At 32.3% G+C, this 14,779-nt stretch overlaps 2 protein-coding genes across 2 annotated transcripts; one reads left to right on the top strand and one right to left on the bottom strand.

Annotated features, from left to right (window-relative positions):
• Positions 1–2,251: 2,251 nt before the first annotated feature.
• LOC126266256 (uncharacterized) lies at positions 2,252–11,103 on the top strand. Its single transcript, XM_049969874.1, has 3 exons — positions 2,252–2,355; positions 2,412–2,582; positions 10,924–11,103. The coding sequence occupies exons 1-3, from the start codon at positions 2,290–2,292 to the stop codon at positions 11,101–11,103; spliced, it is 417 nt and encodes a 138-aa protein (XP_049825831.1). The 5' UTR covers positions 2,252–2,289.
• Positions 11,104–11,900: 797 nt separating this feature from the next.
• On the bottom strand, positions 11,901–14,360 carry LOC109605319 (uncharacterized). The gene is made up of 3 exons (XM_020021886.2): positions 14,076–14,360; positions 12,771–13,259; positions 11,901–12,717 (listed from the first exon to the last, which is right to left on the bottom strand). The coding sequence occupies exons 1-3, from the start codon at positions 14,088–14,090 to the stop codon at positions 12,064–12,066; spliced, it is 1,158 nt and encodes a 385-aa protein (XP_019877445.1). The 5' UTR covers positions 14,091–14,360; the 3' UTR covers positions 11,901–12,063.
• Between the last annotated feature and the right edge of the window lie 419 nt (positions 14,361–14,779).

Below are 14,779 nucleotides of genomic sequence, written 5' to 3'. Positions count from 1 at the left end.
TTTTTATGCGTATTTTAATGATGCACTTACAAGTTTGTCATATATGGTAAATTTATTATGGTTTATTACAATTATTTCATAACATTAATGTCCATACATTAGATATCATAAAATTTGGAGTAGTATAATCATGACTATCGAAGAGTTGGGATATGATTCTAAGGCTGAGTCCTTTCGTGAGTTAATCATAATACTGCATAATTTTAAATTTATGGGTAAATTTTTAGAATCTACACCAGTTTATCGAAATAAAAATAACATAAAAGTTATACCGTAAGAACCCACTAGTTTTATATATTAAGTTACCCTCTAAATGTTTTTTCTATATTTAAGTACTAAAAATAACTATGTTGGAAAAATAAAATTCGTAATACTTGGATCTGTTGCGTTAGTAATTATTGGAGGATTGATTGCATATGGGATTATGAGCAGTAAATAATTTTATTTGGGTAAATAATAGGTTTATAGTTAAATACTTGATTGTTTTCAGAGAAAGATGCATATTCGTCAAATACGAGTAAGTTTGAAGTTTTTCATAAATTCACACTTAAAATATTATGCAGTTTTCAATTTTATATGATAGTTTAACAATTGTCTAACTGCCGTATAAACATTTTTAATGAAATTTTAGTGTCTTCACCCCCATCTTCACGAAGGACGGGTAAGGCTTAATTTGTTAATAAAAATAATGTTTTTAATATTTTTTTTATGGTAGCTTCTTTAGTTCCAACACGTAAGAATCAATTTATCAGCCGTTTCAATATACTAAACTATAAAAGCCACTTTCAGCTAATGATGATGCACCTCCAAATGTTTTAAGAAGTAAGAATCGTTATAAATTACGTATTTGATAAATATTATAATTTTCCTTTATTTTTGCAGGTGCTCCTATAATACCACGTAAGAATAAAATATTTGTTTATATTTATTATCTATTTCCTTTAAATAAAATATTAAATAAAATATACATTTCCAGCTGCTGTTTCAGCTTCAGGTAAGTTATTTATCTCATTATTATTATAATTATAAAAGAAAAATATCAATAATAAATAATTATCTTCCAAAGGTCCAGCATTTTATTCAAGTAAGTAGCGTCAAATTTCTTAACTCATGTATTGATACTAAATACCCTTAGTGCTGTCAAATAATGTACCTTGCGGAACTAATGAATGTCAGGAGATCAAGCAATATTTTGACGAAATTATAAAGCTAAACGTCCTGCCGTGCCTCGATTACTACAGTCGCATATGTAATGCGTGGAAAACTTATCATCCTAATCCTGGATTTTCTGAAACGTATTCAGTCCTCCAGATGTTGCAGGATAAGGAACTTATCGACCTCCAACAAATTTTTCAACAAGAATATAATATTGAGTTGTCGCCCACAGTCGAATTAGCGTTGGACTTTTACAAGTCTTGCATTTTAACTGAACAAAGAGATAGTTTAGGGTTGAAGGTGATGTACAAGTATATTAAAGAGGTCGGACTTCCCGTCATCCCCGGATTTTTTTCTGGTAAAGATAGTGAATTCAATTGGACAACGGTAGGTAAGATCAGAACAGCTTTCGACATGGATGTTGTGTTGGGGGTTAATGTGTCCCCCAATATTTTTGACGTAGCTGAAAACATAGTGTATGTTGGGGTTCCAAAGACAAAAAGTAGTTTGCCTCATCCTGTTTTAACTGACATTAACAACGCCACAGTTGAACCTATAGTTTACATTATTAAAACAATTTTGGACGACAACAAATTGAAAATTGAAAAAGAGGAGGTGATAAAAGCTGCACAAGTCATAATTCAAATTTCATCTTTCATACATGATGTATATTCTAGATATGAAGTCAAATTCTTTTACAAATACTTTTATTTTTCTAGGAAGTTAACAAACACTTAAAACCGACGTCAAAACATGTCAGTTTGGAAGAAATATCGGATAGTGGTTCATACCAGTACGAAAAAATAATAAAAACACTTTTGGCATCTGTATTTGAGGGTGTTCAAAACATTGATATGTCTCAAGTTTATCGATCTATTAAATTTTTAAACAACGAACATCAATATGTGGATTCTGTAATAAAGTACTTCGAGGTACTACCTAAGAAGGAAATTGAATTATATTTATGGTGGAAAGTTGTCTTTACTATGGCAAAATCTACAACAGTTGAGATGGAGAATTATTTGGACTACAAATGGCCTTCTAGTAAAACGCTTTTGCACTCAAGGTAAAATAAATAATTTTGGTAGGTTTTAAGACGTTTTACCTTGTTTTAGGTCTTGGGATTGTACAAAAATGGTTAAAGAACATTTAGGAATGATTATTGGAAATATTTTGTACAAAGACTTTTATCCCTTGGAGGTAAAAAAAATATTCTTGCATACATATGTAAACACTAAATTAATGTTATGTTTTAGATCGACACGGTGTTCAATAAAATTAAGGAAACTTTTTCTATCTTGTTGGATAACGCCACTTGGATTTCGAATGATTACATTGAAAAGGCAAAATCGAAGGTGAATAATACCGTACTCGCAATTACAGGAGGCAAACCTGTCCCGGAAAAACTAGATAAATATTATGAAAATGTTTGTCTCAATCTCACACAAATTATTACTTGACTAACACCTATTTTTATAGTTTAAAACAACACCTAATAATTTTCTAGACAACTTCATAAACATCATAAAATTGAATACTATGATGGATTTTAAAAATATTAACCGGAAGAATTTACGACAAGAATATGAGAACTACAAATTAAATGAACCAGCGTTTGTGCTTAATCAAAATATCCTATGTATTGATTATTATTACTGAAATACTACTTGTACATGTATAATTTTAAATATTTCAGGTTTACCGGCAACAATTCTTCAGTTTCCTATTCATTCTATGTCAAAATTGGGTTTTATGGAATATGGTTCTTTGGGTGCTTTAATTGCTTTTTCATTTGTTCATGGTCTTGATTATGAAGGATCCAGATATGATGAGATGGGTAATCTCGTTCTAAATAATACAAATGAAGCCAATTTAAGTTGTTGGATGAATGAATATAAAAATTCTGTAATTAAGGTAATTATATATAGTAGGAACATAATATGTGTGATGTTTTTTAAGGATCAATTGTGGAAAAATATTGCTTATGAAGTTAGTTTGAAGATTGCTTATGAAGCTTATATGGCTAGAGTTAAGTTTGATGGTGAACCAAAACAGCATATTATTGATCATAAAAATGATCAATCTTTTTTTATAGCTTTTACAAATGTAAGAAGATGTAAGATGTGAGAATGTAATATTATTGATTAAATTTTTTTTAGATTTTCTGTGAATCCAAGATGAACAAAACTTCAGAGCATAACAGAAAATTACTTTTGAATATTTTACGACATTCAAAAGAATTTGATATGTCATTTGATTGCACAACAGAAAGGAATGATTTTTTGAAATTATCATGTCCTATTTTTTCCTAATTGAATTTAAGAGACTGGTTTGGCTTTTCTAATCACTTGCACCAATATTATAATTCTTACAGCGTCTAAAAGTCTTAACATTGCTATATTAATTTGATTTAAAGCACTGTTTAGATTTTCGTTACCAAAGAGTGCCATTGTGTGATACTTAAATGTAACTTATTTTAATAATAATAAATATTTGTTGTAAATAAAGAAGTTTTACTTATAAATATTTTCAAATGAGATTGATTTCAATTTTTATGCGTATTTTAATGATGCTCTTACAGGTTTGTCGTTTATGGTATATTTATTATGGTTTATTACAATTGTTTCATAACATTAATGTTCATACATTAGATATCATAAAATTTGAAGTAGTATAATCATGGCCATTGAAGAGTTGGGAAATGATCCTGCTTCTAAGACTGAGTCTTCTCGTGTGTTAATCATAATATTTCATAATTTTAAATTTATATGCACATTTTTAGAATAGTCACCGAATTATCGAAATAAAAACAACATAAAAGTTGTAACGTAAGAACCCATCAGCTCTGTGGTATATGTTAAGTTTCCCTCTAAATGCTTTTTTATTTATAGTACTAAAAATAATTATGTTGAAAACATAAAGTACGTAATTCTTGGATCTGTTGCATTGGCAATTATTGGAGGATTGCTTGCATATGGGATTTTGTGCAGTAAATAATTTTATTTTGATGAGCAATAGGTTTATAGTTAAATATTCGATTGTTTTCAGAGAAAGATGCAGATTCGTCTGATATGAGTAAGTTTGAAGATTTTTATAAATTAAAACTCTTAAAAAATTATATATATTATATAATTTTCAATTTTCTATGATAGTTGAATAATTGTCTCATTGCTGTATAAACTTTATCAATAAAATATAACTTTTTTTAGTGTATTCACCTCCTTCTTCACGAATTATGACCGGTAAGGCTTAAATTGTTGAATGTTTTTTATGTAGGTGCTGCAATTCCAATACGTAAGAATTAATTTATTAGCCATTTCAATTAATGATAACGCACGTACTTATTTTCTTTAAGTAAAATATACTTTTTCAGCTCCTACTCCAGCTTCAGGGAAGTTATTTCTCTCATGCAATTTAATCATAAAACAAAATTATCAATAATATATAATTACTTCCCAAGGTTCAGTACTCTTTTCAAGTAAGTATCGTCAAATTTTTTACTTCATCATGTATTGACACTAAATGCCCTTAGTGTCGCCTACTCAGATTTCTTGTGAATCTAATGAATGTCATGTGGTCAAGCAATATTTTAACGATATTGTAATGGTAGACTTCAAACCGTGCTTCGATTACTACAGCCGCATCTGCAGTGCGTGGCTAATTCATCATCCTAATCCTGGATTTTCTGAAACATATTCAGCCCTTCAAATGCTGTGGGATAAGGAAATTATTCATCTCCAACAAATTTTTCAACGAGAGTATTACCCTGAGTACTCGGCCACCTCTGGATTAGCAATGGACTTCTACAAGTCTTGTATTTTAACTGAACACAGGGATAGTTTAGGGTTGAAGGTTATGTACAAGTACATTAAGGAGATCGGACTTCCCGTCATCCCCGGATTTTTCTCTGGGCAAGGTAGTGAATTCAGTTGGACGACGGTAGGTAAGATCAGAAGAGCTTTCGGCATGGATGTGGTGCTGGGGGTTAATGTGGCCCCCAATATTTTTGACGTAGCTGATTACGTAGTGTATGTTGGAGTTCCAAAAACAAAAAGTAGTTTGCCTCATCCTGTTTTATCTGAAATTAACAACGAAACAGTTGAACTTATAGTGTACATTATTAAAACAATTTTGGACGATAACAAATTGAAATTTGAAGAAGAGGAGTTGATAAAAGCTGCTCAAGCCATTATTCAAATTTCATCTTTCATTCATGATGTATATTTTAGATATGAAACAAAATTCTTTTACAAATGTTTTTATATTTTTAGGAAGTTAACAAACACTTGAAACCGACGTCAAAACATGTCAGTTTGGAAGAAATATCGGATGGCGCTTCATACCAGTACGAAAAAATAATAAAAACACTTTTGACATCTGTTTTTGAGGGTGTTCCAAATAATTTAATTTCAAATAATTACATTAAAAAGGCAAAATCGAAGGTGGATAAAATCATACTTGTAATTACAGGTGACAAACCACTTCCGGAAAAGTTAAATAAATATGAAAATGTTTGTCTTAATCTCATATAAATTTTTATTGACTAACACGTATTTTTATAGCTTAAAATAAGACCTAATCATTTTCTAGACAACTTCATAAACATTATAAAATTGAATACGATAATGGATTTCAAAAATATTAACAGGAATAATGTACGGCAAGAATATGAGAACTATAAATTAAATGAACCAACGTTTGTGCTAGACCAAAATGTCCTATGTACTCATTATCATTATTAAAACGTAAATTTTACACGTATAATTTTAAATATTTCAGGTGTACCGGCAGCAATTCTTCGTGTTCCTATTGATTTTGTGTTAAGTTTTGTGGAATATGGTTCTTTGGGTGCTTTAATTGCTTTTACATTTGTTCATGGTCTTGATTATGAAGGATCTAAATATGATGAAATGGGTAATCTCGAACTAAATAATACTAATGAAGCTAATTTAAGTTGTTGGATAGATGAGTATAAAAATTCTGTAATGAAAGTAATTATATTTAGTTGAGACATAATATTGGGTTGGCAAGTAAGTCATTGCGGATTTCACTCATTGATGGCTTCAGTTGAATTTTTAGGTTTGCTGGCGTAGTCCAAATGTAAAACACATTTTGTTATTTGATAGTTGGAAATTCAGCTATCAATCAGTAAAAAAAGTTTTTTGATCGGTTGCGTAGTTTTCGTTTGGCGTTAGTTGAAAAATGGAAGATCAAAAGGAACATTTTCGTCATATTTTGCTTTTTTATTTCCGCAAAGGGAAAAACGTATCGCAAGCTCACAAAAAGTTATGTGCTGTTTATGGCGTGGAAGCCTTAAAAGAACGGCAGTTTCAAAATTGGTTTGCCAAATTTCGTTCTGGTGATTTTTCACTCAAAGATGAAAAATGCTCTGGTCGTCCAGTTGAAGTTGATGACGACCTAATCAAAGCAATAATCGATTCAGATCGTCACAGTACAACACGTGAGATTGCAGAGAAGCTTCCTGTATCACATACATGCATTGAAACTCACTTAAAACAACTTGGCTTGTTCAAAACCTCGATACATGAGTTCTTCACGAACTGAAGGAAACGCATTTAACGCAACGCATTAACCGCCGCGATTTGCTTAATAAACGTAATGAAAATGATCCATTTTTAAAACAACTGATAACTGGCGATGAAAAATGGGTTGTTTACAACAATATCAAGCGGAAAAGACCGTGGAGCAGGCCATGTGAACCAGCTCGTCAGGTATTCATCAAAAGAAGATTTTGTTATCAGTTTAGTGGGATTATAAAGGAATTGTCTACTTTGAACTCTTACCACCCAACCGAACGATCAATTCGGTTGTCTACATTGAACAACTAATGAAATTAAACAATGCAGTTGAAAAAAAGCGGCCCGAATTGACAAATCGAAAAGGTGTTGTATTCCATCATGACAATGCAAGGCCACACACATCTTTGGTCACTCGGCAAAAATTATTGGAGCTTGGTTGGGATGTTTTGCCACATCCACCATATAGTCCTGACCTTGCATCATCTGATTACTTTTTATTTCGATCTTTACAAAACTCCTTGAATGATAAAAATTTCAATAATGATGATGATGTCAAATCGTACCTAATTCAGTTTTTTGCTAATAAAAACCAGAAGTTTTATGAACTTGGGATTATGATGCTGCCTGAAAGATGGCAAAAGGTCATTTATCAAAATGGGCAATACATTACACAGTAAAGTTATTTAGTTCTTTGAAAAAATTGTCTTTGATTTTCTAAAAAAAATCCGCAATTACTTAGTTGCCAACCCAATAATATGTGTGATATTATTTAAGGATCAATTGTGGAAAAATATTGGCTATGAAGTTAGTTTGAAGATTGCTTATGAAGCTTATATGAGTAGAGTTAAGTTCAAAGCCGAATCAAAAATAGATATTATTGATCATAAAAAGGATCAATTTTTTTTACGCCTTTTACAAATGTATGAAGATCGTAAGATGTAAAAGCTATAGAATATTGATTAAGATTTTTTTAGATTTTCTGTGAATCCAAAATGAACAAATCTTCGGAAAATAACAGAAAATTACTTTTACACTACAAGGGAAGAAAGTTTGAGATTCCGAGGGCAAGATGGCGCGCAGGGCAGGGCAAACTTTCTTCCCGTGTAGTGTATACTATTTTTCTTACTACCTCGGCTACGCCTCGGGCAGTATGACGCGCAGGACAGGAATCTCAAACTTTTTTCCCGTGTAGTGTATACTATTTTTCTTACTACCTCGGTCGAAAGTACGTATTTTGCTCCCCGGTTCCACGACAGAAAAATACTATTTTCTGTCGCGGAACCGGGGAGCAAAATACGTACTTTCCACCGAGGTAGTAAGAAAAATACTTTTGAATATTTTACGACATTCAAAAGAATTTGCTATGTCATTTGATTGCACAAGAGAAAGGAAGGATTTTTTGAAATTATCATGTCCAATTTTTTCCTAATTTCTAGTAATTTAATCTTACTTAGTGGAGTTTTTGGTGATGGTTACAGACCAGACCAATTATTTTAACCCGTGTGATATTAGATATGATTTAAAGCATTGTTAAGATTTTCGTCAAAGAGTGCTATTATGTGCTACTTAAATGTGACTTATTTTAATATTAATAAATAGTTGTTGTAAAAAAAAGAAGTTTTACTTTAAATATTATCATGTGTGATCCATTTGAATTTTTTATGTGCATTTTAATGATACCCTTACAAATTTGTCATTTATGGTATATTTATTATGGTTTATTACAATTTCGTAACATTAATGTCCATACATTAGCTATCATAAAATTTGGAGTAGATTAATCATGGCCATCGAAGAGTTGGGAAATGATCCTAAGGCTGAGTCTTTTCGTGAGTTAATTATAATATTGTGTAAAATTAAATTTATAGGTAAATTTTTAGCATCTGTACCTATTTATCGAAATAGAATCAACTTAAAAGTTATACCGTAAAAACAAATTAATTTTTTATGTTAAGTTTCCCTCTAAATGTTTTAATTTTTAGTGCTAAAAATAATTACGTTGAAAAAATAAAATTGGTAATATTTGGAACTATTGTGTTGGTAGTTATTGGAGGATTAATTGCATATGAGATTTTGAGCAGTAAATAATTTTATTTGGATAAATAATAGGTTTGTGTTAAATATTCTATTGTTTTCAGAAAAAGATGTAGATTCGTCAATTATGGGTAAGTTTGAAGATTTTAGTAAATTCGTTGTCTTAACTATGGCAAAATTTACAATAGTTAAGATGGATTGTTATTGTTTTCAGAAAAAGATGATTCGTCAATTATAGGTAAGTTTGAAGATTTTCATAAATTCAAACCTTTAAAAGATAATGCATGTATCTTTACTGTATAAACATGTTCAATAAAATATAATTTATTTAAGTTAGTTAATAAAAATAATAATTTGATTATTTTTCTTAGTTAGCCATTTTAATCTATTAAACTATATAAAACAGTTCCAGCTGTTTATATATCGACTTCAAATTTTTCAAGTGGTAAGAATCGTAATAAATTGCGACTTTTATAAATAGCATAGTTTTCCTTTATTTCCTTTTATGGTCGCACGTAAGAATATTTTTTTTATATATTTATTATTTTCTTTAAATAAAATATTATAGAAAATATACTTTTTTAGCTCCTGCTTCAGCTTCAGGTAAGTTATTTCTCTCATACAATTTAATCATAAAGTAAGTTGTGTGCAATTTCTTAACTCACTAACTTATTGACTCTAATTATCCTTAGTGCCGTCAATTGAGTTACTTTGTGAAACTAATGAATGTCACAAGGTAAAGCTATATTTTAACGAAATTTTAAACATAAATTTCCTTCCGTGCCTTGATTACTATAGTCGTATCTGTAATGGATGGAAAACTCATCATCCTAATCCTGGATTTTCTGAAACGTATTCAGTCCTCCAGATGTTGCAGGATAAGGAACTTATTGACCTCCAACAAATTTTTCAACAAGAATATAATACTGAGTTATCGCCCACCACTGAATTAGCGTTGGACTTTTACAAGTCTTGTATTTTAACTGAACAAAGAGATAGTTTAGGGTTGAAGGTGATGTACAAGTATATTAAAGAGGTTGGACTTCCCATCATCCCCGGATTTTTCTCGGGTAAAGATAGTGAATTCAGTTGGACGACGGTAGGTAAGATCAGAAGAGCTTTCGGCATGGATGTGGTGCTGGGGGTTAATGTGGCCCCCAATATTTTTGACGTAGCTGAAAACATAGTGTATGTTGGGGTTCCAAAGACAAAAAGTAGTTTGCCTCATCCTGTTTTATCTGAAATTTACAACGTCACAGTAGAACCTATAGTTTACATTATTAAAACAATTTTGGACGATAACAAATTGAAATTTGAAGAAGAGAAGTTGATAATAGCTGCACAAGTTATAATTCAAATTTCATCTTTCATTCATGATGTATATTCTAGATATCAAGCCAAATTCTTTTACAAAAGCTTTTATTTTTCTAGGAAGTTAACAAACACTTGAAACCGATGTCAAAACATGTGAGTTTGGAAGAAATATCGGATGGTGCTTCATATCAGTACGAAAAAATAATAAAAACACTTGTGGCATCTATTTTTGAGGGTGTTCAAAACATTGAAATATCTCAAGTATATGGTTCTATTAAATTTTTAAACAATGAATATCAATATGTGGATTCTGTAATAAAATACTTCGAGGCACTACCTAAGAAGGAAATTGAATTATATTTATGGTGGAAAGTTGTCTTTACTATGGCAAAATCTACAACACTTGAGATGGAGAATTATTTAGACTACAAATGGCCTTCTAGTAAAACGCTTTTGCACTCAAGGTAAAATAATTTAATTTTGGTAGGTTTTAGGACGTTTTAGCTTGTTTTAGGTCTTGGGATTGTACAAAAATGGTTAAAGAACATTTAGGAATGATTAGTGGAAGTATTTTGTACAAAAACTTTTATCCCTTTGAGGTAAAAAAAAATATTCTTGCATACATATGTTAACACTAAAATTAATGTTATGTTTTAGATCGACACGGTGTTCAATAAAATTAAGGAAACTTTTTATATCCTGTTGGATAACGCCACTTGGATTTCGAATGATTACATTGAAAAGGCAAAATCGAAGGTGAATAATACCGTACTCGTAATTACAGGAGGCCAACCAGTAACGGAAAAACTAAATAAATATTATGAAAATGTTTGTCTCAATCTCATATAAATTATTACTTGACTAACACCTATTTTTATAGCTTAAAACAACACCTAATAATTTTCTAGACAACTTCATAAACATCATAAAATTGAATACTATGATGGATTTTAAAAATATTAACCGGAAGAATTTACGACAAGAATATGAGAACTACAAATTAAATGAACCAGCGTTTGTGCTTAATCAAAATATCCTATGTATTGATTATTATTACTGAAATACTACTTGTACATGTATAATTTTAAATATTTCAGGTTTACCGGCAACAATTCTTCAGTTTCCTATTTATTCTATGTTAAAATTGGGTTTTATGGAATATGGTTTTTTGGGTGCTTTAATTGCTTTTACATTTGTTCATGGTCTTGATTATGAAGGATCCAAATATGATGAAATGGGAAATCTCGTCCTAAGTAATACTAATGAAGTTAATTTAAGTTGTTGGATGAATGAGTATAAAAATTCTGTAGTGAAGGTAATTATATTTAGTTGACACAATAATATGTGTGATATTTTTTAAGGATCAATTGTGGAAAAATATTGCATATGAAGTTAGTTTGAAGACTGCTTATCAAGCTTATAAGAGTATAAAAAATGTTAATGGCGAACGAAAATTAGATATTATTGATCATAATAATGATCAATCTTTTTTTGCGGCTTTTACAAATGTAAGAATGTCGTAAGATGTGAGAAATTTAGATTATTGATTACAATTTTTTAGATTTTCTGTGAATTCAACGTGAACAAATCTTCAGAACATAACAGAGAATTACTTTTGAATATTTTACGACATTCAAAAGAATTTGATATGTCATATGATTGTACAACAGGAAGGAAGAATTTTTTGAAAATATCATGTCCTGTTTTTTCTTAAGAACACTAGTTTGCTTTTTCTAATCACTTGCACCATTATTATTTTTGCTGGAGTTCCAAAGATTTAACCAAGAAGAGTACCTTAATTGTATTTGAGCAACAAAATATCAGCAGAAAAAGGAAAAGAATCAAAATTAATAATTAAAATAGCTTTATTTCTCTATGCGTGTAAAAAATATATACACAGATGGTGTTAGGCCATCAATCAACAATAAAAAATACTGTTATCACATTGACAATGAAAATTGTGTGGACAATGATTGGATGAGTAATAGATGACGAATGAAATCTTTAGTCTTAATTTCGTTTAGTATTTGGACGAACCTCCCAAGGAGATGCTGGAATAGCTGGTGGCACCGCCGTGACCGCCTCCCAATGACAAACCACCTCCATGTCCTCCTAAGGACAAACCACCTCCATGTCCACCTAAAGACAAACCACCTCCATGTCCACCCAAGGACAAACCACCTCCATGTCCACCGCCCAAGCTGGATCCGTGACCAATGGAGATCGTAGAGATGGATGCTCCACCGTGGCCGCCTCCGTAACCGCCTCCGTATCCACCGGAGGAGATGCTGATTCCGTGACCACCTCCAAGTCCACCGTGTCCACCGCCGAGTCCACCGCCGAGACCACCTCCGTGTCCACCGCCGAATCCTCCGCCGAGTCCACCGCCGAGACCGCCTCCGAGACCACCGCCAAGTCCACCAGCACCGCCGGCGCCACCGCCGCCGCCTCCTCCTACGAAGATGGGTTGAGCAACTGGTACTACGACAGTTTGACGGACAGGCACGGCGACTGGTTGTGGAATGGTGACTGGGTAGGGTTGTGGTACTTCAACAGCGACTGGTTGAGCTACTGGTACACGGACTGGAGTTGGTACAGCTACTGGTACTGGACGGGTTACTGTTACTGGTACGGGACGGGGTACTACAACTGGTCGTGGTACTGGCACAGAGACCTAATGAGAAAGCATTTTGTAATTGTGCAAATAAGTATTTTAGGTATACGTACAGGTACTGGTCTTGGTACTGGTACGGCTACTGGTTGGGCAACTGGTACTGGAACAGGTCTGGTGACAGTGTAGGGTTGTGGTACTGGTACTGGTACGCCGACGGTTTGGGTAACGGTGCTGATGGTGGCACCACCGCCACCACCGCCGCCGCCTCCGGCACCACCTCCGAATCCACCTCCAATTCCACCTCCAATTCCACCGCCAAATCCACCTAATCCACCTCCCAATCCACCTAGTCCACCGCCGAATCCTCCATGTCCACCTCCAAGTCCTCCGCCAAGACCACCGCCGTGGCCTCCGAGTTCGAGGCCGCCTCCGTGACCGCCCAGATCACCGCCTCCAAGGGAGATTCCTCCGTGGCCTCCACCGATCGAGATTGAACCATGATCGCCGATATCGCTGATGATGCCGCGTTTCTCAGTTTTGCTGGCCTTGCTAGCCTCGCCGGCATTTGCCACGCAGGCGACTGCTAGGAGAAACGAGGATAACTGGAAAAAGAAATTATTATAGAAACATACAAAACGAGATAACTTGATAATTGTTCGGATCACAGTTTTATTCACATTCATTTTAATTAACACAATTTAGTGAATAGAAGCACATTAAAAAAATAACTATTAGTTGTTTTGTTTTATTTTAAATATACACTAATTATGGATTATTATTTATTATAAAGAAATTGTAAAAGCAGGAGTATTTGTTTGCTAGAAATTGAATTTTTATTCATATAAAACTAATCTGCATAAAGACAACAATAATTTTTCAATTAAATTTAATAAAAGGTCCGTGACCAATTTAAATCCACGCCATTTATATATTGTACTAATACGTCTGAAAAGAAATTTCATTTTAATATTGTAGAAAGTTTTATAATTTAAGTTGGTGTTAATTAAAGGATTTACAAAAAAATAACTTGGGTGAAATTTATTGTGTGGACATTACAACATACTGCAACATTAGTTCGTGATAAACTAAGTAAATGGGAAAGTTAAATGTCACAGTGCGAAAATTTATAAACAATCGGGTCTTTGTTTCATGCAATCTTCGATAATTGAAGAAAATTATTCAATTTTACCAATAGTGTCTTAGAGAAACTGAGTTAGTGCGTTCAAAAAATTTGGGTTAATTAGGTAATTGTGAAAAAGTCTTTTTGTTGTTAGTTCACACACTTTTTAGGAATTAAATGTTTTTAAATTTTAAATTAAAAAACATATTTTTTTTAGAACAGTGAGTTAACTAACGTATAACAAAACCGAAGCACAAACAAATCGAGTGATTAATAAATAAAATAAAAATGTACTTACCACAAACGGTCTCATGTCTGTGTTAGGAAGAAGGTGAGCGAACAATGATGGTTACCCCTTCGAGGAGGTGGGTATTTATACGTAGCCGGTCCCCATCAATCGGGTAACTCCTACCCCCTAGGAAATCCAGAAGCGCAGCGACGCTCTTCTCCAAAACCCACTCACTGTGCAAACCGTTACCGACCTGCGTTTGTTCCACACTTTCACGCCGTACATCGTTAGCAACATCACTTGTTCTTTTTATTTATTTTTCTGTTATAAATCTTAGAATAGAATTTAGTCAAATGTTTGCTGAAACTTGCTTAAACGTTTGTAATTATGTGTGTGGATTGTACACTTTTAGGACTACAGTTAAAGGATTTGTTTAGACATATTTGTTTTGTGAAGATATTTATAATTTTTATCAGATTTATTGGCTTAGATAAATTTTTTAATTCATTGTAAACAATTTAAACAAAGAAATCTGATAGTAAATAATTGAAATAACTTAAATGTTATGTTAGAAAATTTAATATTTTACATTGTTCATACTGAAAAAGTGTTATTTGTTTAATTAAATGATTTTTACAGGAAAATAAAACAATTAAACATCATCTGGCAGAGAAATCCGAATGTAGCCCATTCAAAATCACCAGACTATCAACCACGTCAAACCATCTCCTCATCTTTCACTCCCATTATCATACTTTAATTGACTTAATTGC

The sequence above is a fragment of the Aethina tumida genome, chromosome 7, assembly GCF_024364675.1.
Source record: "Aethina tumida isolate Nest 87 chromosome 7, icAetTumi1.1, whole genome shotgun sequence".
NCBI classification, from domain to species: Eukaryota; Metazoa; Arthropoda; class Insecta; order Coleoptera; family Nitidulidae; genus Aethina; species Aethina tumida.
The sequence above is the reverse complement of the archived record's forward strand: the minus strand, read 5'-3'. Positions and strand labels throughout refer to the sequence as shown.

Excerpts from the sequence above, each read along its gene's own strand:
- LOC126266256 (XM_049969874.1), top strand. The coding sequence starts at position 2,290 with ATGGTTAAAGAACATTTAGGAATGATTATTGGAAATATTTTGTACAAA. Across the intron at positions 2,356-2,411 it reads AAGACTTTTATCCCTTGGAG|ATCGACACGGTGTTCAATAA; the intron begins GTAAAAAAAATA and ends GTTATGTTTTAG. Across the intron at positions 2,583-10,923 it reads TAGATAAATATTATGAAAAT|CTTAAAACAACACCTAATAA; the intron begins GTTTGTCTCAAT and ends CTATTTTTATAG.
- LOC109605319 (XM_020021886.2), bottom strand. Across the intron at positions 12,718-12,770 it reads CAGTACCAAGACCAGTACCT|GTCTCTGTGCCAGTACCACG; the intron begins GTACGTATACCT and ends CTTTCTCATTAG.